At 39.9% G+C, this 27374-nt stretch overlaps 2 protein-coding genes across 13 annotated transcripts in view; both read right to left on the reverse strand.

Annotated features, from left to right (window-relative positions):
- BPTF (bromodomain PHD finger transcription factor) overlaps positions 1-12581 on the reverse strand; it is a 50002-nt gene extending 37421 nt beyond the window's left edge. For 11 of the 12 annotated variants that reach the window (XM_051635249.1, XM_051635245.1, XM_051635252.1 and 8 more), the window contains exons 1-2: positions 11744-12581; positions 1977-2799 (exon numbers count right to left, since the gene is read on the reverse strand). In XM_051635249.1, coding sequence (XP_051491209.1) covers positions 1977-2799; positions 11744-12383 — 1463 coding nt within the window. In that variant the 5' untranslated portion in view covers positions 12384-12581. Of the gene's footprint in view, positions 1-1976; positions 2800-11743 lie in introns of those variants that run through there. The other variant, XM_051635254.1, reaches the window with a different exon arrangement.
- Positions 12582-16176: 3595 nt separating this feature from the next.
- NOL11 (nucleolar protein 11) lies at positions 16177-27214 on the reverse strand. Its single transcript, XM_051635261.1, has 18 exons — positions 27050-27214; positions 25807-25920; positions 25061-25117; positions 24362-24507; positions 24047-24104; positions 23357-23495; positions 22772-22969; positions 22005-22081; positions 21227-21350; positions 20430-20533; positions 20075-20152; positions 19127-19311; positions 18741-18866; positions 18215-18436; positions 17619-17697; positions 17158-17250; positions 16767-16874; positions 16177-16468 (listed from the first exon to the last, which is right to left on the reverse strand). Exons 1-18 carry the CDS (start codon positions 27197-27199, stop codon positions 16355-16357), a joined length of 2172 nt encoding a protein of 723 aa, XP_051491221.1. The 5' UTR covers positions 27200-27214; the 3' UTR covers positions 16177-16354.
- Between the last annotated feature and the right edge of the window lie 160 nt (positions 27215-27374).

A 27374-nucleotide genomic window follows, 5' to 3' on the forward strand; every position in this document is an offset into this window, starting at 1 on the left:
CAGTTCTCATCCATTTTGATTTGAAATGGAATACTCATGTATTTTCTCTTTAAATAAATCCCAATTACGATACAAAACTTACATGCATAAAACTTTATTTATGATATCTGAAACAAACAGTTTGCCCACTGAACTCCTAACAGGAATGCAAATAATAATAAAAAAAAATTCAACACATTACATTTTTGAATTTTTTTTTTAGTGCAATTAAATTTACCACCAATGTGCTATGGAGAAACAATCAAGAAGCACCTGCCCAATTTGTTTTAGTTCAAAATATGTTGAAGCTCTGTCTGTATCAGAACCTTCAAATGTTTCACTTCATTGTGAAAACAACACTGTTTCATAGAACAAGTTTAGTAAAAAATAATTACCAATCTACCTACCTACTGGGGAAAAAAAAGCCTCCCTATTTATCTTAAAATCACCGTTTTTATGTTCATTCTAAGACCTCTAATGGGAAGCAGAATATAATTGTTCTGCCAGTACAGTAGAGCAGTGAGGCAAACCCATCTTTAGAAAAACTTCCTCCTCAAGACTTTGAAAGGATTTAAAAAAAAAAAAAAAAAAAAGAAAAAGGCACAGGTAACTAGAGCAAAAATAGTATCAGCTACATGTCATTCAAAGCCAGGCTTTTAATGAAAAAAATAAAACTTTCAACTAATTTTCTGAAAACTGAAGGTAGAAAATTATGTATGAAGTGATGGAAAAACCAGGGTATCAATAGCTTGATGCTGACCCACACCTCCTGCTGAACCACCTGTATGATGCACCACATGCTGTAGAACATGTGATAGAGGATAAACAGCATAAAAAAAGAAGAATGAGTATAAAAGATTCCCTACATCTTTTAAAAGATTACTTGATGCTATTATGGCATTTATAACCCAGAGAAACTAAAAATAATCAAATATGCATTTTTTACAAGTGTAAAAAAAAGAACAGAGGAAACAAAGAGCAGCAAAACTAAGACAGCATCAACTACCAACAGACTAGAGAAAGGGCACTATATATTTTAAAGGACTAAAACCAGACCTTAGAAGTATCGTGTTTGCAAGATGTAGCACCATCTGCAGCCCTCACAATCCCTTTTAAACACACTGGATGGAAAATTGTATTTCAAGAAATAATAAAACCTCTTTATTTTTCCTAAATTAACAATACCATTGATTCCACTTAAACACTTTCTCCTCCATTATGAGAACAATTATATAAAAATAGTCTTTTATAAGAAAAAACAGTTTAGCTATACTCCTGTGAAAAATGTAGACATATTTTTATAATTTCAGATTCCACTTTTCAGGGAAAAAAAACAAAACAAAATAACAGGGCACAATGCCCTCACTAACAAGGGTCTGACTATTATTAACGTTTTGAGATACGTTAGTGTTGTGTTAAACACAGGAAGTAGATGAAGACAAGCATTTCTTGCTATCTTGACTGTGTTTACCCCTACAGAAACCTTCACTTCCACCACTTTCTGCACTTCCAGCTAATACCTACAGTGAACACCTTCAAGTGCCTCTCAAAGTCTTTGCTTCAAAGGCAGAACACTGACCCAGTACCAGTATTTAACTGTCAAATACTATCTAAGCAGACACCAGTATACCAAAACTAGTGTCCTGTACACCATGCAATCAGAGTTCAACTACTTTTCAGTAACTTTTAAAAGAAACTGAAGAGTTCTCATTAATATTCCCTTTCTTTTCCTCACATTCATGTGTTTTAGGCACATGAAATTAAGCCAGAGGCCCTGTTTTTCTCCCCCTTTTTATATACAGTTGATGAGAATACTTATTGTGGAGAAAACTGATAGATTAATTACATGGTCTTTAGAAACCTACTAAGAAAACAGCAAGCAATGGTCTTATCTGAAAAAACAATTTTAAGATGACAACAGCAACTTACAGAATATACTAAAATGCATCCAATACAATACTCTTGTTCAGAAAATACTAAATGGTTGCTCTACTTACATAATGATTCTTCTGTTCAGGAACCAGTATTTTCGCCTATGCCTGTCATATCCAATAGGTTCATGTCGAATGTATGGTTTATTTTTTTGGATTTCAGCAACACAGTCAGTTACTCCAGGCACCTTGTGTGCTACGCAGACCTCACACTGCCACTCATCTTCTGGTACCTCTTCAAGAGGTGGCTTCACGCACTCCAGGTGGTACACAGCTGAACAAGTTTCACAGCAAAGCAAATCCCCAAGTTTGTGACAAACCCTACAATGATCATCATACTGAATAACACCTTCTGACATCAACTCTTCACGTGCAATGTTTGTTGTAAGAAACTGATCCACTAAGAACTGCAGAACTTTGATTTTATTCTCTACTGGTCCATAAGGATAGTCCTCTGTCTCTTGGTAAGGAAGAACATGATGGTATTCCTTGTCACTCTCACAATATACTCGCAGAACCTCTGGCCACGTCATTCCATCTATGAAATACAAAGTGGAATTAACGCTATCTTTGAGGTCAGCAGGTCCAAAGGTAGTATTTGAAGTGTCTTCTTCACGTAAAACTGCTTTTAAAAGCACTATATGCATCTCTGCCATAAGTGTGCACTGCTCTTGACTTACCAGAGCAGCACAGAAGTCCTCAAAACGAAAAGGAGAGAGGCGTAAAACAGTGCCAAAGTTCCTTAGTACCTCATAGATGGCAATAACATTCATTATATGCTCACTAGGCACCATTAAGTCCTCTGAGGATTTAGGAAATTCCAAGGGTGGGATATCTTTTTCTTCCAATATTGGAGAACGAGGACGATGTACTCTTTGTCTTCTCCTACCTGAAATGAGAAACAAACAGTAAGAACTTTGCCATTCACAAGTCAACATGTTTAAACATTTGTCATCAATAACTGGGTCAAACTTTTAAGATCATTGCAGATTCAGGATTCACATCTTCATTGTTACATAAATGTGATAATTCACCTAATAACTTTATATTTTAATTAACAGTCTGAAAATGAAATAGACAAGATACCCAAAATTTTGCTTTAGAAACTCAGAAGCTCTCTCTCTCTCCAATTTTGAAGAATAAAATCCTATGCAACAAATTAGACACTCTGAAACAATATAGAAGATGAACTGCCAGATGTTTCCATTACAGAAGTAATGGGTCAACAACATCCGAGTACAAAATTAAATTTCCAAGTTTAGTTAAGTCTGAGTTCTGACTGTGGAAAATGAAAAAATGCTTGTATGACTGGCTTCCAATGTGCTTCTGCACAAATGGGTGGAAAATGTTTAATCATAGCAAGCACACAAAAACACAGGAGTTTCACAGCCAGGCACAAAGCAGGCATTCTTAAAGCAAGAAATATCTAAATTAAACCTAACGTTTCTACCACAGAATCATAGAATGGTTAAGGCTGGAAGAGACCTTAAAGATCGTAAGGTCCCAACCTTCTCCCTGCTATGGGCAGGGACACCTCCCACCAGGCCAGTCTGCACAAGCCTCAGCCAACCCGGCCCTGAACACCTCCAGGGAGGGGGCTTCCACAACATTCCTGGACAATCTATTCCAGTGCCTTACTACCTTTGTGGTGAAGAATTTCTTCCTGATGTCTAACCATGATGGTCCAAAATCATATATGCATAAATCAGAATTGGTTTACTTAAAAGATGCCAAAGGAACACACACCCACGTGCACACTCGCAGACTGAATTATTTTAGGGTCCTGAAGCTTCCTTCAATATTGCAGGATCGTGCAGGACCAGTCCTACCTAGTAGGTAGGAATGCAAGACAACAATGCAGCAGATAGTCTGACATCACTAATGGTCTTCAAAGAGTCCAAATACCACAAAAAGCTGGCAGAGCTTTTCAGCGCTTGCAATTGTAGCAGAAAAATGTGCCTGTCACACAGTAAAGCCATAAAACAGTCCTTCAGAAAAAGCAGCAAGAATGATAACCCTCTTTAACTAAATTAATCAGAAGTGAAAAATCCAACAAGTAATTTCAAACAAAGATAAATGCCAATGAACACTGCCGAAAGATCCTAAGTCAACTCCTTATTTCCTTTCTTGATATTTTCTACTTGGAGAACAGAATTATGATTTGTCCTAGGTACTGTTTTTATTCATTATTTGTAAAAGTAAACTCCCCATATACCATCTTTGTTGATGACTCTTTCACAAGAGAAACATCGGTATATTTCTTACATCAAACTCTTAGGAGAAGCAAAAAAAGAATCTTGAAACAAGGCATTTCTAGTATTTTCTGAGGAAGTTAAAGTTCTCTAACACTTCCTCTTAAAACGTAAGCATATAGGTATAATTAGAAATCTAGAATAAATGTGTTTTTGGGACACAGAGTATGTCATGATACCATAATAAAGAAGTACAATATAACTGTCTGGTTTTATTACTCATACCACTCTTTGTCTTCTATTTAAATAATTCACATATTTTTATGTTTGCTTTGGTATAAAGCACAGAAATTCCAAAACTAGTTGTAAAACTAATAGTTTAGATTTTATAGTCTACTACTTCATTTGTCCAGTACTGTGTGTGATGCCTCACACCAAGCAGCACAGTTACTGTACCACCCAACACTCCCAGTCCAAACAGCTAAGCACACACCATAGCTCAAGAACTCAAATAATTTCTCTTTTCTGACGCTGAACTGCTTTCAACAGTTCTGCACTATATGTAAACTGGTTTTCAGAGCTAAAAAAGGAAGGTATTCAAAGATGCAGAATCTTACAGAAAGAAATGGTACCCATTCAAATTCCTAAGCTTTACTTGGAAGGATAAATTGATCTGCCAATAGCCTCCTGTTGCCACGACTGGACTACTACAGGATACAGATCATCTTGAGTGTCTCAGCATTAACCTTCTTTCTAGCATAAACATTTTAATTCCATTCCTTCACTAGCTGTCTACAAAAGTGAGGAAGTAGTCTGCAATGGTTGCCTCTCCCTACTTTGAATTCTCTAGTTGAAGAGCTGCCTGTAATTAAGATTAAAGAGTAAACAATTCTATTCACATGGCACATTTAATTATAGATATTGATAATTGTAGTCTACACTTACTATATTCTATTAAAGTAATTTATATTACAAATATTGAAGCAAAGCACACTAATGTTATTTGAAATAAAAGGAAGTTACTGAAGTAACCAGGCTGAGCACCCAAAACCAGAATTAACTGAAGCATTTAAACATCCAACACTTGCTTTATTTTTTTTTTTATTTCCATCTATTAAACTTATTTTTTTTAAATGGCTGACTCCTTCAAAATTTAGAAGTTAAGCAGAGTTTAAAAGGACCAAAAAAGCATGTCTCCATTTTCATTCACAGACTGAAAGAAGAAAAAGGGAAAGTCACATCTATTCTTAAACACTTGACCACAGGAGGATATGGAACTTAAAAATACTTCAATCATTTGTAACGTTTAATCTTCTAGTTTACAGTATACAGCCTTAGAACAGAATACTTGAATGAACTACTTGCATCAGTGTCCAGAACACAGAAAGGTTGTACTATGACTAAAGACAACATGTGTGCTCTTTGTGCTTTAGCTGTATTCCACACACGTGTAGCCCCACAAAAAAATCCAGTTTTGCCTTGTCTCCCTTATGTTTCATGTCCCTGCACTCCAGATGGACAGTACTAGTAAACACAGCCTTATGGCTCAACATATTTCAAGTAATGGACTAGTGGATGGAGGTCCTACATGACAAACATTCTGCCAGAACCACTGTCTTGTTTAAATAGGGAAAGTGGTAGCTACATTGGTATGATTTAAAAAATAAACACTGCTTCCAGCATTTCTTGATTAGAAAGCTCACAACTGGTCTCATTTCTCTTCTCGAAAAACTCTCCCTTCCCCATTATTTTTCAGCACTTAGGGACTAAGACCCCAGCTTAGAGCTCACAGTTGCAACAGAGAGGATAAACTCAATAGGTAGAGAAAAGACAGAACAGGAAGTTTCAGATACTTCAGCAACGTCACAGTAGGGGGGAAAAATATAGAATACACTCCCCCCACAGGCACACTCCACAAAACTGATCTCAGCAAGTGAAAAGACTTTCAAATTAATGAAAGTCTTAATTTTTAACTTCAAGTTCCACAAGTCAAGTCAGACTACGCTACTCTTACATAGAAGTCCATCTTTAGTATAACAGAACTGAGTAGGTTTTGTTTTCCAGATCATGAATCACTACAGCAATTTCTCAACATAAGGAGCAACTGGCAGTTATATGATGTCCTGGAAGCACAATTAGTCTTTAAAGAAGATACTCTCTACATTTTCCTTCTTCCTGGAAATTTTGACTTTTAACTATCCTCCTAAGCTCACTAAGACTATCCTATTTTGTTTGGTTTTAATAAACATAAAAGAATCAGGCATATGCTGTCCCCTATTACTACTCTGCAACAGACACATTTCAAATGAGAATGTGCAGCAACACACAAGTTCTTGTTAGATATCACTGAGAAAACTGAAAATAGCTGATGAAAATGCATAAGAGAACATTTTTCTTTTTTTTTTTTTTTCTTCTTCTTCACAGTAGAAGGCATAAACTGGACATGTAGCATACAGCTACATTTGTCACAGCAGTATCCAAACTGGTTCCTTAATTAAAAGTCAGGCTCTTGGGAGAACATTTGCTCGGCTTACACCAAAGAACAAAAAGCAGTAAAATGAATCAGTTTAACATAAAATAAGAATATATTATGAAAAACAGCAACCAAAATAGAAAAGTCTAAATCTTTTCCTTGGGATAGGCCAAAATTAAAGGCTCCGACTTACATAAAAAACTTGTTTCTCTTTGAAAAATGCCAACATGACAATAAACATGTTTCTAATATTTACAAGTCAATTTCTTCCAGAAAGATTTTCTGAAAGACATGCATTTTTAACTATTTGTAAACACAGCCTCAATTTGAATATTGCTCTGCAACAATCATACCTAACTCAAATGTACTGTATTTTGTCAGGAAAAAGAAAAACAAACAAGCCACAAAAAACAACCACAAACCAACGTTAAAAATCAGACATTCCAAGCACCACAAAAGCTTTGGAAGTTGAAGTACAAACGAAAAAATTACCAATTATTAGCCTGGATCCTGAAAGCACCTTCCTGAAAGTGCTCGTGTCACAGCAATTTTCAACATGTGCTCCTAAATTAAGTTTGACCACTGCCTTGTGTTGTACAAAACTAGGTCTTTAAGACTGTTTTAAAAATTTTGGCTGTTTATTTTTTCAGTTTGTAGGTCTGCCAGTAGAATGCTTCTAAATCAGATGACGGTTCTTTACTTATTTTATGTTAAGAATTTAATTTCCCAACATTATGGCCACCAGTACACTCTCAATAGGAGCCAGGAATACAAACCGTCTCTACTCTACGGCATAATTTTAACATTTGGATAATTAACGTGAGAGAAGTAGCAGTGAGACCTCACATTTTCTTCTGAGTCACAACCCTTTTGTGCCTAAAATCCCTGAATAAATAAAGTAGCACTAATGTAACAATTTTAAAGAACATTCCGACAGATGATTTCTAGTTGGGACACACTCAGGTTAAGCTGTAACCAATTTCAGAACTTAGTGTGCCCTAAGACCCAGCCTCAATCTACTAAAATCCATATTCACCTTGCACCACTTCTACGCAATACAATGGTAACCTGTGGGATTTTACTGCAGACCTAGAACAAATGCTTGCAGAATAAACTCACCTGCAGTTACATCAAACTATTCTGCCGTTTATAACAAACTTTATTTGACAGTGGTACCATAGTAGCTGCACAGAGCTTCTTAGAGAGATGACTAAGGCAACAAATGCTCTCTTCGGATAAACTGCAAATTTGCATGTCAATACAACGGAATTAGCCACCTATTTACTCCTCTGGCCTTCTACATAACTTCTCTGCTAAGACTTGTCTTGTATTTTTCATGGCTGGCATGATGAGATAGTTCCTCTAGCATACAAATCAAAATGCAATTACTAAATGGTAAAATAAGAACCTGCCAGATTTAATTTAGAGAAGAGGGTACCCTAGGTATGACGTTTGGGAGGCTGGTAAATCTTCTCATGACACAGACAAAAAGGGTGCATATCTTACTGTCCCATCTCAACGTCTCCACTTTAACAATTTTTCAACAGTACAAAAACCCATTAAGATACAAAATTACTACAGACACACAAAATCCAGCACCTCATTTCCAGTTAAATTATTTCACTCTTAAGATAAAAGCATAGTGGTGAAGTAAGTGGTTAACAGAAATGATGGTCAATCACTGTAAATGCTCAGCCTAGCAAAATCCACCTAGGAATTCTATTTAATATATTTCAAGACAGATCTTTTGGCTGACAACTCAACTGTTACGCACTTGTTTATTAGATAGACTGATTATTATAATCTCACCCAAAATGTTAGTTCTTCCTAAAGCTAATTTTCTTAGTTTTTGATGGAAAATAGAAAAATAGAAAATATTTGGTATCTATCATGCAACTGTGACAAGCCTGAAGTAGAATTTAGGGTGGACAGGCAACAGCAAAAATGTTTAGTGGTACAAGATATATAGGATACTTATCCTCAAAGTACCTCTGCTTTCTGGGGATACAAAGGGATAAGAGAGAAGGGACATTTCACTACACACACACAAAACTCCCCCAACAGTCTGTCCAGCAGAAGAAAAATCAATGATAAATGTCATATGCACTCACACAATAAGCTTTACTGTGTCATTAAGCATTAACATCAAAGTAATTTTAGCATTCCTAAGATTTTGCTTATTTAAACACTTAAATATATAGTAAAACATATATACTTCAATATAGTAAAAAAGTACACCTATGTCCAAGTTCAATATATATTGTAGACTTCTCAGCACAAAAACTGAGCCTTGGCTAGAGACCCTGCACTGTGATCTTTTAATTCATTGTTCAATATAAGTATGAAAAAACTATAAAATTCTGTCACTCATTGAAGTGGGATGTGATTTATGTGTAAAATCTTGCTTGGCAGGAGTTTCATTGGGATTGCAATTTTTCAATATCCTGCTCTCAAGAAATGAACTCTTCAGCTCCTAAGACTGCATCCTGGAAGTGGCAGTAACTCAGACTGCACACCATTGAGGGAAGGAAAGCAGAGAACAGTCGTTCATCACCTCTTCTAGTAGAAAAAACCCACCGGGCACCACAGGATTCTGTCAGGAGCCAGTTTAAAGGAATGCAGGAGACACTCCTTCAAACCCTCCAGTTAAACACAGGAACTTTGTCACTCTGTATCGTTGTTTGTCTGGTTTGAAGACAAATACATGAAAGAAAAAGACCCGTATCTAAACGCAGCTAAAGATCAGTGCTGGCTCAGCACGCACTAGAGTCAAAGAGCACTGAAGCCCATGAAGGAACTCTGAAGACATGCTTGCCCTGTTCTTAAAACTCTTCTCTGTACAGGCCACTGCCAAATAGATACTGAGGTTAGGTGAAACTTCTCCTTGCCTATTAATGCTGTTCTAATGTCAAGTGTCTCTTCCTGAAGCACGATAAGAGTAAGATTTCCATCAGTGCCACCACCGTGTAGCAGTGCTCACAACGTAGGTATTTGTTCAGGAGAAACGAGACACAGTTTCTGATCGAACAAAAAGTTCCTACTTTCCTTGAAAAAGGGCAGCAGCATGTGTGGGAGAGGGAAGGAGGGAGGGAGACCTTTAGGCAATTACTGAACTAATGAGAACTGCCAGTAAATTGCCAAAGCAACAACACATGATTTAACTACCACACACTCAGTGTGTGTGCGTGTATATATATATATTTATATATATATTTTAAAAGCACCTAAGGATGAAAATGCTTACACTTTAACTTACGTTTAAAAAAGTTCATTGAAGTTATCCTGATCAAGTGAGAAATAAACATCTAAATTATCAAAATGGTTTCTGATACATCTAAATACCACATAAAACCTGTCTATGCTTGCACAACAATGCACAGAGATCTTGTTATTTGCCAAAATACTTCAGTACATTTAAAAAACTGAATACACCCATGCTCTGAAGAACCCATTTTAAACCTGAATGCTCATGTAAAAAATAATTTTAGTGACCTAGCCAATTAAAATAATTAAAATATTCTTTTCCTCACAAAAGCACCCCCCAAAAAAGTAATAAAAATTAAAGTTACCAGAACTAAGCAGAAAACAAAGAGTTAAAAGTCAAGAGAGTACTTTAGTTCTTCTTCTTTGAGACCAGACCTCATCTTTAAAGTTGTAACACTAAAATGTTTCAAGTTGATTGCAGGACATCCCTGCAACAGGTAAACTAACATCTTACGAAAATTATCTCTAAATTAAAATAATTAGTAATGTATGTACTCATTTTGATTAATTTAGGTTCCTGAGCATATGGCTTTAAATCTAAAGAAAAATAAAGACAGACTTACAGAGTTTTTAAAGGACTATTATGAAGTCACTTAATGAGTTGATACCATTAACTCACCAAAATAAAAACAAATTACACATTTGGCGGCCAGTACTTCCCCCTTTCAAAAAGTCATCAGCTAACTACTCAACACTACACTCCTTTTTTAATTAAGATGCAACGCATTTATACCAGCAACCTGTTCCTCCCCCTCTTCCACACTGGTCAAATACTTGTATCACAGCAGTGTTTGTTACCCTGTAACCCAATTCAGAAACACACCTAGGTTATCTATAAATTTAACTACTCTCCTCGTTCAGATTTAAAAAAATAAAAATAAAAATAATAACCTAAGGTTGAACTCCATTCCACAATTAATCCAAATAAATAAAAAGTTCTTAAATTTAGGTGAAGAATTTTTGAAGCTGGAAACCCACATAGTTAATGAACTAATTAAGGACAAACAGAAGTACAGGCCTTAAAATTTTAAGTCTAAAATTGCCACTAGAGATTAAAAAAACAAAACACAAAAACAACGAACACAATGATGTTCAACGAGTTTTAACACCAACAAGAGTTTTAAAAGTTGCGAAATCTCAAGTGAAGCATAGTATTTAAAACCAAGGCTTTTGACTCAGCCTCCACCTTTCAATCTTTCTGTTTAACTAAAACTAGGTTTACACCCTTGCAAAGAGGCCCTATGCACTTTTCCCCAAACTATAACAATGCAATCTCCATTTTGAACAATGCACCTCATTTCCCTCCTTGGAAAGCTAGTTTTGCCTTAAAGCCAATACATGCTGGATCGTTATATCTGATTTCAAGAGTCTGAAAATCTTCAGTACCTATGGCAGTTCGTTGTTGTTTTTTTTGAAGCCACTTCAAGCTGCATGTGCTTCCTTTCCTTTTAACACCAAGTTATATTTGCAAGCACAAGCCATTCTTTCCTGTCTATATTTGAAAGGATCTCTTTGCAAGGCATGCATCTCGTTTCCCTTGTTTTTAAATATTAAGTGAACGCTCGATACACTGTTGACATTGTTTGCCACATGTCCTGGTGTATCATGCATTTCTGCAGTCACCAGAATCTCTATGCACATTTGCAAAGCATCCCCTTGTTAAAGCAAGTACTGCCCGCCCTCCCTCCTCTCAGTGCATGTGTTTGCAAGCATCTTCTAATGTTCCCTGCATCCATGGGGTTGCCAGTCGTTAATTTGCATACCCCTTTTTCCCTGCGAGTGTTTGCAGGCATCCCTTAAATACACGCATGGGAGGAAGAATGCGTGCGGACTGTATTTGCAACCTAGAGGGAACAATGTGGGGTGCCCTCGACTCGTTTTAGTTCATCCCACTGACTCTCTACCTGGGGTGCTGCTGTAGGTGCTGTGGCTCCTGAAGCTGCTCTCAGTGCAATAACTGGCATCGTCTTCATCCTCCATCTCTTCAGGGTAGTCAGAGTCGTCGTCGTCCTCCTCCTCCATTATCTCCTCCTCCTCTTCCTCCTCGGAGTCCTGGTTATCCTCGGGGTCTCCCTCCTCTTCCTCCTCGGACACCATGCTCTCCTCCTCCTCTTCACTCTCATGATCATCGTACACCACTTTGCTGATGCTCCTCCTGGACGAGGCAGCCCTGCCTTGGCTGTTGCAGCTGCCTCCTCCGCCTCCTCCCCCTGATCCTCCAGCCCCAGCCCTGCCCCTACCCTTACCGCTGCTGCCTCCCCCACCAGGGGTGCTGCTGCTGCCGCTGCCTCCCTTCCTCTTGCTGCCCCCCCTGGGGGAGGCGGTGGCGGGGGAAGAGGCCTGGGCAGCCCCGGCTCCCTTCTGCTTGGGCCCCGCCGTCTCCGCCTGGGCCGAGGCCGCCCACCTGCCGCGGCTGCTGCCCCGCTGCCGGGACCTCAGCCCCCCGATGGGGCCCGCCGGGGCGGGCGGAGCCGGGGAGCTCGCCTGAGCGGTGGCCGCCGCCGGCTGCTGCTGCTTGGGCGGCCTGCCTCGCCGGCCCCGCATCTCTGGGCGCTGGCCGAGGGGGGAAGGGAGGGGGAAGGAAGGCTCGGGAGGGCGCTCGGAGTCCGGACAAGCGGCTACGGGGAAGCTCCCCCCCCTTGCGAGGGATCCGGGCCGGGGAGGGGGGCCGCCGAGCTGTGAGGGCCGAGGGCTCAATCCGAATTGCCGGCGTCCCGCTCCGGATCGCCACCGGCCGCCATCTTGTTTCTTCGTCTCTGCCTCAGCTCGCTCCGCTCTGACTGGGGGAAGCGGCGGCGGCAGCAGGCCCCGAGCGCCTCACGTGACCAGCCGCGCGCGCCGCCCGCCGCCAGGGGGCGCCGCCGCCGCCCGCCGGGGCCGTGTTGGGGCGGCGCGGTGGGCCCGGCCCGCGCCCCGGAGCCCGCCCTGCCCTGCCCCGCCTGCCCCGCGCACCGCGGGACCCTGCCCAGCCCACCGCCACCTGCCGCCCACCACGGGGCTCCCCTCAGCAGCGGCGCCGGGCGCTCCCGCAGCATTCCGCCGCGCTGCCCCGCGGCCGCAGTCCCGCTCCCCCCGCGGACCCCCCGGACTCACCGTCCCCCCACACCTGCCCAGCGGCGCCCGTTACCGGCGCTCTCTCCCACCGCTCGGCCCGCGCCCTAAGGGGCCCCCCCGGGCTGCCACCCCGCAGCTCCACGTCCCGGGGCTCCGGCCGCGCAGCCCCGCAAGGCACAGCCGTGAGCGCCGGCGGGCGCAGGGCTCTGCCTTCCCCTCGGCCCCGGGCTCCTTCACCCCCCCCGCAGCGCCCGCCGGCACCGGAGCCCCCGGGTCTCCCCTCAGCAGCGGTCTGCCTGCCCCCACCCTGCGGGCCCCCTGACCGCCGCCAGCTTCAGCTCCTGATCGAAATCTTCCCCCTTTGGGCAGAAAGCAAAGCCCTCATACAGCTCAGCATTACGAGCCAGGGTGGGTGGAAAGGAAAACAGACTGTGGAGCTCACATCGGGCCCCGCCCTTTGCGTTTTTGCCCGTGACTTTCTCTGACCTGCAGTGTCTACAGTTCACTGGAGCCCTACAAAACATCTATTCCGTGTCCTCTCGTTTTCCCATTTGCCAGAGGCCCGCAAAGGGCTAAAAAGCTTCATAAACCAATCACACTGTTGGGTTTCTAATGCCATCCCTTGAATTCAGGGTGTCAAGTTTCCTCAGCAAAATCGGTACCCACCGAGAGCCAGCTCCCCGCACGCAGCTCTCACGCTTCCTGACACCAGCCCTCTCTCCGTTGCTGGATCTACACAGCTTTGGGATCCCAGAGCACCATCAGCAAATACCTGGTGTTCACATTTGCATTTTCTCTCTCTTGCTTATGCACCTGTGTGATGTAGAACCTGACACTGGTCATGCCACAAGCACGCCAGCTAACGTCCAACGTGCAATTTAATTTACATTCCTATGTAGTAATTCTTGAAGTACCTTTTGTTCATTCACTTGTTGCTCAAACTGAGAACCTCATCAACCCCACAAACCTGCCGCAGTGTCAGGTATGTAACAATGTTACAATGGCAGCAGGGTTTAGCCCAATCTGCACTCTCATATCCAGCTTTTTATCTGTTTATCTCTTTTATATTCAGCTGCACTCTGTGAAGGTATTAACATCTCAAAAATACTGTGGATTTTGCGCATCTGTAGTAGAACAAAGATGCTGACAACCATTTACTTTTGAATACTGTGAACCAAGAATATCTTGTCTCTCAATCCCATCTAATTATTTATCAGTTGTTGATGTGGCAGTGCTTACTGAATTGCACCTAAGGAGTTTGAATTTTATAGGTGGAGAAATGGATGCATAGCAGTACGTTAACTCTCAATTAGTCCTTTCCAACACAAAGCTTAGCTCACTGCAGAGAAATCAACCATAACCCCTTAACCTACTCAGCCACCCATGTTCACTCCAGAACAAAACATATCTCCAGTAGGAACTTAAAGTTCCTATTTTGACTCTGCTGCTATAGTTAAAGGAGCATATTTAGAAATGAATTGAATACAGCAGGAAGAGGAATTTTAGGTAGGAGGCCCTACACTGCCTCCCTACTCAAGACAGATGGAGAGAAAGACTCCTTTCAAAAGGCACTTTGGAGAAGATGAATAGCTTAGTTGTTCCAAGCTGTTGTCTGGATGGGTTCCTTTCTCCAAGAATAAGGGAAAAAAACTTCAGAACCTACAGCTGGATGGCATTATTAACCAGTGAGCATATGCTCTTGCTTAAATTATCGAGCTGCTACTTCACAGCATGTATTAGGCATTGAATGTAAATATTGAGCTCTATAACCAGTTACATGTACCTTTATGAGACACCAAGGTGTGGTTGAGTAATATTAGACTAGTAAATAAAGTCAGCATTAGGAAGCAAAAGCTTATGTGACTTTTGCTGGTGTCGTTCAATATATTGCCAGTTTTAATTTTATTTAGTATGATGAAAATAAAGGATATCAATAGACTGGTATGCTGAATGACATTAATATTCAATCACATTATTAGCAAAAATAAGTTTTTAACATCTTATTTGCTCTTCTGGGTGTGTATGGATATGTCTATGTTCTGTCTCCAACCACCTAGACTTGAAGAAATCCAGCATTATGGTTATCTATCCCATTTTCACCTATCCCAGATGAGCTTTCATTTAATGAATAGTCAGTCCCATAAGTAGCTTCTAACAAGTCAGTTGTAGGTGAACATGTAATCAGAAGTACAATCCAGTAGATACTTAGACCTGTAATACCTTCAACAAGTGTTCCTCTCTAAAACTTCAGCTCTGGCTCTGAGTGGTGTTGGCAGTTATCAGTTGCACAGGCAGCTTCAAGACATGTCAAACTCACTCGAGAGTCCACAGCATTAAATTTTACCTGAATGTTGTTTTTTTTCTTTATACACCTCTCCACTTTCCCCAAACTTTCAGTTGTATATAGAGAAGATTTTGAGAGGTAAGTATTTAAAAGTAGAATCTATCTTGGACACAATCTTTCAACATCAGAAAAGCTTCAGAAAATTCTAAAGCAGAAGTCTTGAAGTACAGCTAATTCTGCTGAGATCCAGGAACTTCATTTTGCAAGCCTGTGCAGGAGATCATGCTTTGGAGGAGCAGCCTCTGCTTGAGAAAACAGTCTTCAGCTGATGGCAGCCTGAGATAAAGCTTGGAACAAGACTTCCTATTAAATAACTGCACTTTGCTTCTTCATTCAAAGTCTAGTTCCTGCTGTGCACCTCTTCCTTCTCCCTAGCTGTAGGCAGCTTCTGGATGCAGGTGGTCTTATCAGATATGAGATGCATCAAAACAGCTCTAGATTATTGTAGTTCAGTATTTTAACTACTAAGTCCCTTCAATTTTATTTTTTTTTATAAGCAGCATAAGAGGACCTGGTTGGATGGGAAAAGGAAGTATAAAAGGGTACACTAACAAGCTGTGATACCATGACTCATAGGAGAGAGAAAACAGTGTTAGGTACCTACCCTATACCTACACCTCCCTTCTCTGTTACAGCTAAGTCTGTAAATGTAAAAAAAAAACCCAGAAAATCAAAGAAGCAAAGAAAAACGAGTTAATCTATAGTGCATGAACTGGGTGGAGATATGAACTCTGAAGAATCTAATCAGAGACTTCAACTATTAAGTAATAAAAGAAGCAAGTAGAATAAAAATGTCAATTCATGTCATGGAACATCTGTTGAAGCTTGACCACACATCTTACTAATTCTTTGCCAAGAATCATGTGGAACTTTAGGAAGTTCTTAGGATTATGTGTCAAAATTATACATGAAAATATAATCCAAGCATCCAGCTTCTCATCCAGTCAAAAAGGGAGCTTTTAATACACAGGTTTCAGTGTACAACTCCCATATAGCTACAGAGAAACTGTGCTCCTTCTATGTAGAAAACAACTTTTCACATCCCCAATATGGAGTGCTAATACATCCTTGTCATAAAAGGAATCAATAAAAAATAAAGTTCAAATTCATTTCAAATTCAAATAAGTTCCAGCACTTCAATAGAATATGTCTGACAGTCTCTCTGGTGACTGAGTCTTTGTAATTCTCGCAAACTTTCTTCAATTTTGTTGAGTTCAGAGTAGAATCGTACCTAAAAAAAACACAAAACCAGTTATTTACAGTAAAAGAAATTTTAATTATTTTTATACTTCACTATACTCTGGAACTGTCTGGTTCTACTGAGTTTCAGGTATTTAAACCAAACAAACAGAGGCTTTTGAAATCAAAATGAGAAAGAAGCAACTGCCATTTCATGCTCAGGAAGGAATATACAGAGGAGAACAGAATTTATCTGATTTACTATATAATTTTTTGTTGTCTACTTCCACTTCTTAACACCTTTATTCTAAGTCCATGTTAAAAGAAATATTCCAAAAGATGCAACTTACCTGGGCTCTCACAAACTTATGCAGATTTGAAAGCAACTCTTTTGCCTCTGGTAGCATCACCATAACTGTGAAGTGAGCATCAAGTATTAGGCACATCCAGTCCAGAATCTGAAAAGAAAAAAGAAAAGTACATTTACACTTTTCAATATGCAAATGGCACAGATTTTGCTTTAAAAGCTGAACTCTGAAATATTAACTTCTAATGCAAAATGTATGTGGCTTCTTAGGATAGTAAAAAGTGTCATTACATCTGACTTCATACAGGTTATATTAATAGACAGTACTTGATAGAACAAATGTAATCTCCATTTATTTTAGATATGAACAGTTACTCACTAAGCTACACACTGCAGAAACTGAAGGAAGTACAACTCTTAAAAAAGCTTCTCACCTGACTTATAGTTGGAGAATGTGTTCCAGGAAGGGTAGTATTAATTTTTTCACTGCATTTCACATACAGGTAGTATAAGTACCTGAGAAACAGCTACAAGTAGAAGAGTCAGAGTATCTTTAAAGGACAAACACTTAACAGACAAAGGAGTTTTATCCTGCACACAGTAATACTCATAAGGTGGTTTGGTTTTTTTTTAATTTAAAGCAACATAGATATCTTTGTACTACACATTAAAGATAAGCTTCATGGTTCTTCTATACCATCTGTGATGGAAAAATATGACTTTTAGTAGCATTACATCTAATTAGGCATATTAATTTCATTTTCATGTGCTAATTTGTGATTCAGACTTCAGTGAGAGTAGCAAGTTTCTGACACACAATTGAAAAACTCTTCCCTTTCCCTCCTCCACAAAAAAAAAGTTTTTTTTTTTACTTTTTTAACTTTAACATACTTACAAGAGCTTCCCGGGATGGAAGGTTTTTCAGATGAGGCAAAAGAAAGGTTTCACTGTAAGCTGAACGGACAACAGCATTTCTGTGCAGTGCTACTAAGGAAGTAAAATTGCAGGAGAAAACACCAGTTCCTACAAACTAAAGTGAACCTACTGAAAGTATTTATCTAGGATTTTTGATAGAGATCCTACTGCAACTTTTGGAATCTTCTTTATTTCTAGAATGAAATACATACAGCAACTGAATTACTGCAGTACAGTTCACTTGAACTGTTCTGTTTACTGCAAGTATGGAACTGGCTAATGTGTTCAACAGGCAAATGTCAAAATAGTTGAGGCTATTTTCTCTTCATAGACCATTTTTTATTACAGTTTTGCTGTCATATCAATTTAAATTGGTGCAGATGCTTTCTAAAAGTTAATGGATTTTGTTTCTATCGTAAACAATTCTACTGAGGAGGAACTCCTTTTATCAGAACTTGTTGTACCTTCACAGATGGTTTCAACAACAGGATGTGTGTCTTTTAGTAACACTGACCATAAACATGCACATCACATACAATGCAGAGATTTCCCTTCATTAAAACATTCAGAGGATACAACAATGCTGCCTTCTGTGGTCCAACAGGGCAGAATTCCCCATCAGTTGTCAGATGGGCCTGCTTTGTGATTTTAGTGTCCCAGATCTCTTGTTCCAGCTCCGCACTGAAACCGTTTTCTACTATTTCAGTCTTAACTTCTTTATCGTTGAAATCAAGATCAATGTAACAGATTACAGAGTCTAGATCCAAATCTACATCTTGAAGAGAGGCTTCTCTAATGCTGCAGAAGAAAAATTTGGACACTTAATGATCAGCCTTAAAATCAGCAATGCCATCAACCCAACAGCAGTAACACACTATGAACTTTTTGAAGCTTACTATAAAAGTAAAAAAATATACTAAGGGATAGTCTTGCAAAATGAATAAAGGCCTTGAAAAAGGTTAATATTTTTGTATTATTAATTTTGAAGACAACATGTAATGCTCCTTTGTTGCAACAACCTAAGTTACTGTATTATTAGACATTCTGTCATGGGCTGATTTGAAGATTATAGCCCATTCAAAACTTAAAAAGAAAGACTTACCCTAAAAATATTTTCAAGCAAGCATAAGTAATTTTTTCAGGAATATCTGGAAACCGTCGTAAGCAGAGTTGTAAGAGATACACATCTTTTTTCTCCAAAGCAAGAGGCATTAAATCTGGACATAAACTGTAAGAATATGAAAAGAACAGGCTGCATAGTTCAGACCAACTGAAAACTACACTGACAACCAACACAGATGCATTAATCTTGTTTTACACAAAAATTCACCTGTGAAGTCTCAGCTTCATCACAGAATAAACATAAGCACCTTTGACAGTAAAATCTGATAATTCAAGAGTGCTTTATGAAGAACTGAATTCCTAATTTTAAAAACATTTTTCAAACTACTCCTTACAATTAAAAAAAAGAAAAAGAAAAATCATCACCTGTAAGACAAGTCATGGGTTTGGACTATGTCTAGCAGGAAATTTTTAGGGTAGTACTTTGGATTAGCTTTACATCTGTTGGTAAGGGCAGTCACTACACATCCAGAGATGGCTTGTAAATCTGGCATCTGTGCTTTGGACATAATCTGTCTCAATCCATCTTCAAATACACTTGGAGAAGCATCCTGAAAATGACAAATACTGTGTAACTCAAAAATACAAGGCACAGGTTTGAGAATCACACTGTTACTAATTAAACCAAATAGAAATAAGAGTTAATTTTGGAATTCAATCTGAAAATTTTTTCCAAAAAACCCCCTCACCACTCTGCATTTTGGTAGTCTCTCTCAAGCATGATAGAGCCAAATGAGGGAAACAACTCTGAACTTAGGTAAACAGTATCTGTCAATAATTCACCTGTCACCATTACCAAGGTGTCCTGACACAGCAGAACTCTAGGTGTGTTCATACAGGAAGGGGTGTGACCTGAAGTATCACAACACGTGCAACAAGTTTTAGGAAAGAACTAAATAGCTTACTACTAGATTTGCATTGGAATTCCTACCATTCCAACCTTCCAAATGCAAAATGTCTTTAAAGCCATAAATAAGAATCTAAAAAAGTTTAAAAAATGCAGAGTTCAGTTGAAATATCCTCCCATTTTATCTACTACAAGATTGCTGTTTTAAAAATTAACAAATTCATGCAAGTTTTTGGAACTCAGCTATTATAAACCCTGTCTTGTGGAGTCCTCAAACACATTCCTATGACAAAACTTTAATTTCATCATGCCCTAATACTATTCTTGCACAGTAATATCCTCCAACTCATCTGTCCAAGGCAGGTTTTTCAGGTTGGTATGTGCAAGAAGACATGGAAAAAGATAATAGCTTAAAAGACAACTAGAATATTCTGAGAGTGTCTAAACTTCTACTTCAGGATACTTACTTTCAGCTTTAGTAAGAGCTGCCCAACTGATAAGTTGTCTGGCTGTACTTCAGCAGCAGTGTTCCTCTTTGATCTTAACTATCATAAAGAACAACAAAGAGTTAATATTCAGCTTAAAAAAAAATGTGTGTATTTAAGGATTTCAATCAAGGTAATTAGGAACTTAACATTCTAGGAACTTGCTGCACAGATTACCACTAGTAACTAGGTAGTCCAATTCCAGAAACAGTGTTAGAAACAATGGGTGAAAATAGAAAGTGAAATTTCCTCTCGTGACTGCACCTGAAAGTAAAAGTAGCAGCATGGGGAAGACGGAAGAGAAACAAAACAAAAACTTCATGTGCCCCTAACTTACAGTCATTTTGGACTCAGATTTTAGAGCTACAGACTCCTGTGACTGAAAGGAAACCACCAGCTCTTCATCTCCCAGAGTATTCCAGTTTACAAATGAAGACATATCTGTGAACACAGAAATGAAACTACATGAAGGTAACACACACAGCACATTTATTGAAATATGAATATTACATTAACTTTTTGTAGTAATAGGTATTACTACAAGTAATAGTATAATCCAAGCCATTTTCTCAAGTATAATCCAAGCCATTTTATGCCAAGGAATTTTCCAGTTTTATCTCAGCAACAGGTAATTTTATGACCTTTTTGGCATACTGGTTTTCCATTTAGCCTCTCAGAGGAAGAGAAATACATGACTGTACAATTTATTGTACAGTACTTGCAAGAGTATTTCACAATGCAATGTTAAATTGCAGACAGTATGACAGTACCATTTCAAACCAAAGTTCATGAATGAAGGTTTCACATTGCCCCATCTAATCACAAACTCTTTGAAAATAGAGGAGACAGCACTCCATTTTGTTTTAAATATTCATAGCTAGCATCACAGTATTTTCAGTAATTCTAGTGTCTGAATGACAACCCAGGTTAAGTGAAGCCACAATAAATGCATCTGTGTGCTTTGGTGTTCTCAGCAATAGTAAATTTAACAGATAGGAAAAGAACACAGTGTTAGGCTATTTCAAACTGTTTTTGATTCAACTGATTTTATAGGACTGTACTAAAATAATTTTATACAATTTCAGAAGTTTTCCTTTTAAGAAATCTTTTCACTGCAATGATAAAAATTCTTACCAGGAGCTTGACTGTCCTTGAGCTTTCCCACAGCAGCTGCCAATGATGATGTTTCACACTTGTACATAACTACTGTTAGCACTTTCCCATGAGTGAAAAAAAATTTCTCCTCATAGCACCACAGCTACAAAATTAAAACACATAGTTAGTGAGGAGCTGAGCAGAGCAGCATGTTCCTACAGAAGCTGATACTTAACTCCTTACTACCAAATTCAATTAAAAATCTGCAATCAGATTATTTTAAAATTATTTTTGGTAGGTTTAAGACTTGTTTGTAGAGCACAGCAGCTGCTCCTAGGCACTAAATTCCAGTTTATATTTTTTTATTCCCTTTTGTCTGATTTTATGGCAAAACCAGTCAGCTGCTCTATTTCATTACTGCATTATTCTTTAGGTGTCAGTTTACTTATTAATTGATCCCACACATCTTGAAATGCTATTTAGGGAGAAGCAGGGATCATTTAAGCAGTCAACTGCAAATTGTCTGAATATAACAGATACTGGCTAGGTTTTCTGTTTAATTAGCTATTTCATTCCCAGCCAATAATCTAGACCATAAAAAGGTACTGAATTATCAAAGAAATTGCCATAAGTCACCTCTCTCTCCCTCTAAATATTCTGACAAAAATTGTCCATCAACTGGTCAATATTAATTTTGTTTCAGAAGTTGACATTCCCTGCTCTTCCAGACAGAAACTCTGAAGCTCACCAGTCTCTTCACTACTGTCATGCCAAATGCATAAAGCTTATTGGACCACAAATTAAAGATTGATCTTACTTGTCCACTGGTTCCCAGGGGCAGCTCCTTTGAAGTTTGCAATGTCTGAAATTTTGTATTCCATATTGTTAGGCACTCTAGGGAAAATCAGAGAGGTGTCATAAACCCAAAAGCAATATAAATGCTGTATTTGTCCTTGCTCCTTTAAGTTAAACACACTTGCAGAAATAGAAATTGCTCAGAGAGTAACATATTCAAGTCATACTGGTTAGATCTCAAGAAAAACATTTAAAGATGAGTTGGTTTTCCAGTGAAGAACTTGTTAAACAAGAAGCTGTGGCAAGAGGGACAGCAGCCAGCATGGCTTCCAGTCAGGAAGAACATTTTGTTATAAATTGCTATGTTCAGTAGCTTCAATCAGTGATCCCACACTTCAGAAGTTTAGGCATGAGACTCAAGTGTCTGTTTCACTTATTTTAGACACTGATTTCTTAAAGGACATTCCTTCTATTTCCCTACACAGGTTCTTTTAACTATGTCCAAGTCCTCCTTTTAATTCTCCTCCATCCATGATTTCTTTTGCTGCATCTTCTCAACTCTTCAAGAACAGCATGAAAGCAAATACTTCACCCAGCAGTGAGTGTAATCCTGCAACCCACCTAGTTTACTGGTGAAGGTTCTCTTCCAGCTAGTGCTCTGAACAGCACAGCTCAACTACCTGCTGGTTTCAAGAGCCAAATAACATTTATTTGCACTACTTCCTGTCTAGTGCTTTGTCTAAGGAAATTTTAGATCTTAAGACATCTTAATCTGATTTTTCAAGTTACCTTTGGATTCTTTACCAGGTGCAGCTTGCCTTCCCAATACTGCAATGTGGTCTTTGTCAAGGACAACAAAAGAAGTTCCTTTTAGAACTCTTCCAGATACTGAAAGGTTTAGTAACAGCGACTTGGACAAAATTTGTTCTTCCTCTTCAGAGTTTTGCTTCAGAGGTACCAGAACCTTGTACACAGAGTTGTTGGAATCTGTCAAAGAAAAGTGATGATGTTTTTATGATATGTTGTTGTGGAAGAACTATTTCATACGGTACAGCAAGAGGACATCTAAGGAGAACAAAATGCAGTAAGTGCTGGAAGAAGAAATAATACAGGATATTTAAAGGACATGTTATGGTGCAAAGCACTAAAATAGAAGTATAGCTAGCACAAGATCTGCAGTCATAACATTTAGGAACAGTTAGCCTTTTGCAGCCATTAAAATACCAGGAAGATTGAATTAGTGCTTCTACCACTAGCTGTTTTATAAAGTTTAAAGAGGTAAAAATAAACAGCAATTCATAAATATCAACACTTTATGTCCTTTCACACCATTCTTTGCTTTATTATCACATCCCATTAGAAAATGTAACTTACACAAACACAGAAGTGTGATCATTTGTTTATTTACATAGGCTGTGAAATTCAGTGGCTTAGATGATTCCTGTTGTTCAAGCTTGTATCTGTGTAGACTATTCACCTTCAGCTTCTGCACGTAGACAAAAAAATCCCCATTCTAAAACAAAAGAAAAAAATCAAGTTTTCCTTTAATTTACACAAGTTAGACAATAAAAATTCAGATACTAGTACTGCTTAACTTTTGAGTGTTAATCGAAATCAGGAATTTGTGTTTTCTATAGGGCATACAGCCCAATTCAGAAAAGTCTGCAAACTCAAGGAAATTCTAGTTTGATGCTATAAATGGATTCACAGGAAGAAGAATCCGAATAAAGACAGATTAAGGTATAATTATTTTTTAACCATAAATCCTGTTGTATGAGTTCCTCACAATAATCAAGTACTGAGGGCAATGAAGTCACACAATCATCTACTGTATTTCATCTTAATTGTTCTCTGAAGCTCTTAGAATGAGGCTCCTCAGCCCTGAAAGCAACACGACTTCAATGTAACTGCTGTGCCAGAAACAATGCACATACAAAATACTGATTAAATCAATATAATGATTTCACTGACAGCTCCTAAAATCCAAGTAAGTGGGTGATGGATTTTAAATAATGCACTTAAGAATTGCTGCTACGAAAGTTTTTTAAGAAGTATTTCACTCACTTTCTCAGTTGTGAAAATTAAGACAGGTTGTTCACCTTCCATAAGAGCTTCACTCCACCTAAAACCAGAAAGCTGTATTAATGTCTTTTGCATTCTGGGACCACACCTAAAATCTTATCACTATTCATTAAGTAGCCTCTTATTTTTAGGATACATGTATAAATAATTTTAAGCACAATGTGTTGGAAAAAAACACCCAATCCCAAGATTTCAATCTTCAGATTTCTACCCTACCCCTTCAAAAAAAGGGAAGGACTTCAATCACCACCGATTCCTCCAAGCAAGAAGCAAGCTTGAGAAAATGGTGTCACTTACTTGATGACTTCATCTGAGATAATGTTTTCAATTTCTTGCTGTGGAGCTTCCAAAAGGACATCTAAAGTCCGAACACCACCTCCTCTGAACAGGACCACTGGCCCTCCACTGGGGACTGAATGTATCCTGTACACATCAGCTGAAAGCTACACAGAAAACAAATCAAATTCTATGCTCTTCAGCACATCACCTTGCAAGTCAAGTGTTTAATCTGTGATCTTCTTAAAGTTCTTTCAAGTAACAAAAGAATGATGAACCTCTATGATTCCTAATAAGGTAGATCTAGTAGTTGCCCATTTTCTGTGATGCTGTGAACAATGTCAATCCCTACCCACTACAAAGCCAGGAAAGCTTCCAAACGAACATAATTGAGGGTAAAGAGGTCAAGCAGCTGTTACACAGCATAACACAAAGCATTGTTTAACACATTCACCAGCAGAACAGAAAAGTCTATATTCACCACCTTTAAAGAAAGTCCTCAGAAACTTTGGACTTGGGACATCTGTAATTTTAAGAGTAAAATGCCCATGATGAAGACTCTCAGTCCAAGTGGATTCCTTGGATTCTTAACATCATGAAGGACAAATTGAGACAAAGATCAGCTAAAATGTAATGCACCTGCACTATGAAAATTAGCATCTCTTCCCTCCAGCAGGATTTAAAAGTTAACATAAAAGTGAACATCTGTGAGAGACTTACCGTTGCTTTAAATACTTTGTCCAAGTTAATATCTTGGTTCTTCCATATTCGTAAAACCTTTAAGAGAAGCATCGATTTTTAAGCACCATAAACCAGTAATAGAGAGACTTCTCAGAAAGCAAAATACCAGCAACTGCACGTCACTGAAACACAGGAGGAAAACATACAGAAGAGACTCAGAGTAACCTTTGGGGAAACTGACTCAGGGAAGTTTGCATGGGAAGAAGCTGAAGCAGAGGCCACAGGAATACAAACCAAGCTCTGAAATCTTGGATCAGAAAGGAAGGATGGGGAAGAGTAAGGTTGAGGAAAAAGATACAGCAGAACTTTAATTTAAAAGTAGATCAAAGTGATGGAGACAGATTAAGATATGAACTATTTTAAAATAATCACGCAGTTCTGAGTGTCAACCAGTCTGCAACAAGAGAAATAACTTATCCTGAGAGAACGCAGGCATGAGGCATCCTGCACTGAGAAGGCTTCTTTTTAAGAGGCCACAGCTCAGCTGCTGCTCAGCACAGGTCATCTTCAGGTGAGAAACAAATGTACCAGACAGCACAGCAGTGGAACTGCACACCCCTGTCCTCACAAAGAGGAGATGATCTGAGCTGCAACAGGGTGTTGAGAGCTCCATGCATTTACATCTAGGCAAAACTCTAGCACTCCTCATTTCTTCCCCACCTGCATTCACTCAGAAGACTAACTAGATCCTTTTTTTTCCTTTAAGAAGAGATAAAGGAACTCACCTTGTCATCATGAACAGCTATATATTCGTAAGTTTCAAAGTTGCACACAACTGGACACGTGAGAATCTGCCCATGTTTCACTGACCAACAACCTAGTGGCTTCTGGTCTGAAACCTAGAAGAGACAGAAGACAGACACTGCAATTAAAACGTAACATGGAATGCTTTTGGGATTTTTCTCATGACAGAAAGAAAATGCAAGGCAGCTGCATCTATTTTCAATGAGAATATTAAAACAGAGAAACTGCTACACTCAGAACTTCTGCTTGAACATTCCTGCTTCTGACTTCATTAATAAAAAATTCAGAATAAGGGGAAAGAACTCTACGTTAATTAGAAGTTATTTCTTTTCTCATAAGAAGTATCTTTGACCTGTACCAGTCAGGTGGGCACAGGCCACGAAGCACAGGTAGGATGCATGGCTCTTCCAAAGTGAAGGCACCACTTTCCACCACCAGTGTGAGCTGCTTTCAGTCACTAACCCACTCACACACAGAACCACACTTTTTCTCTTCGATTGCAATTAAGTTACTGTGACCGAGAGCCATGAATGTTACTGTCTCAGCTCATGTGATGTATGATTTACATGTGGCTGCTCTGAGGGTACTCAGCCCCTCTCCTCAGCCTGGAGCTGCATCAGGTATATTTACCATCACATTGCTCTTGTGTGGTCTTGGCAGTGGGGCTAAACAACCCAAAGGAGGTTTTCTCACGAATCCACTAAGATACAGCCCCTAGCCCCGTGAATGTGAAGCCAATTAAGGATATAAGCCCAAGTGTCTTCCTAAGGTTTGTTACTACGGTCTGCTGCAATGTATGCATACGCTCAGACACCAGCACACGCAGTCCGTTTCAAGTGCTGCACACTTAACGCTTTTCACCCTCCAGCCAACAGGAAGGCAGCTGTTACAAAACTGGCAACTGGACAAAACGCACGGGCCTCTGACTGTTGTAGGAAAACGCTACGTACCCCGCAACGGCGGGATGGAAGGCCCCGCTGCCCGGCCCCGGGGCTGGCGGCGGCAGGGAGCGGGCCCGGTGCCAGCCGGCTGCAGCAGCGGCCCGGAGCCAGCCGGAGCCAGCCGGTGCAGCCGGAGCCAGCCGGTGCAGCCGGAGCCAGCCGGGCCCGGCCTCCGCCGGTGCGGCCGGGGCAGGGGGAGAGCGGCCCCGGGCGCCGCGCGGGGACCCTCGCACAGGCCGGGGCTGCCCGGCGGCAGCGCCGCCTCCCGAGGCCGAGCGGTTACCTTGAAGAGCGTGGCCGTCCTGCCGCGGTCGGTGAGCAGGACGTGGTCGGGGCCGGGGCCCGGCTCCAGGGCCAGGAGGCCGCCGCCCAGCCCGACGCCGCCGCTGGGCCCCAGCCCGCACAGCGTGAAGCTCTCGCACAGCGCCGCCATCTTGGCCAGCCCCGCGCTCTCGCGAGACTGGGCACGGGGGGGAGGGGGCTGCGCATGCGCGGAGAGAGCGGAGGCCCTTCTGTTCTGGCTGCTCTGAGCTCGCCGGGGCCGTCGGTGCCTCCGGTCACCGCCCGCGGGGCAGGGCGGTCGGCAGCGCTTAGGAGCCCTTTCATTT

The sequence above is a fragment of the Apus apus genome, chromosome 17, assembly GCF_020740795.1.
Source record: "Apus apus isolate bApuApu2 chromosome 17, bApuApu2.pri.cur, whole genome shotgun sequence".
Classification (NCBI taxonomy): Eukaryota; Metazoa; Chordata; class Aves; order Apodiformes; family Apodidae; genus Apus; species Apus apus.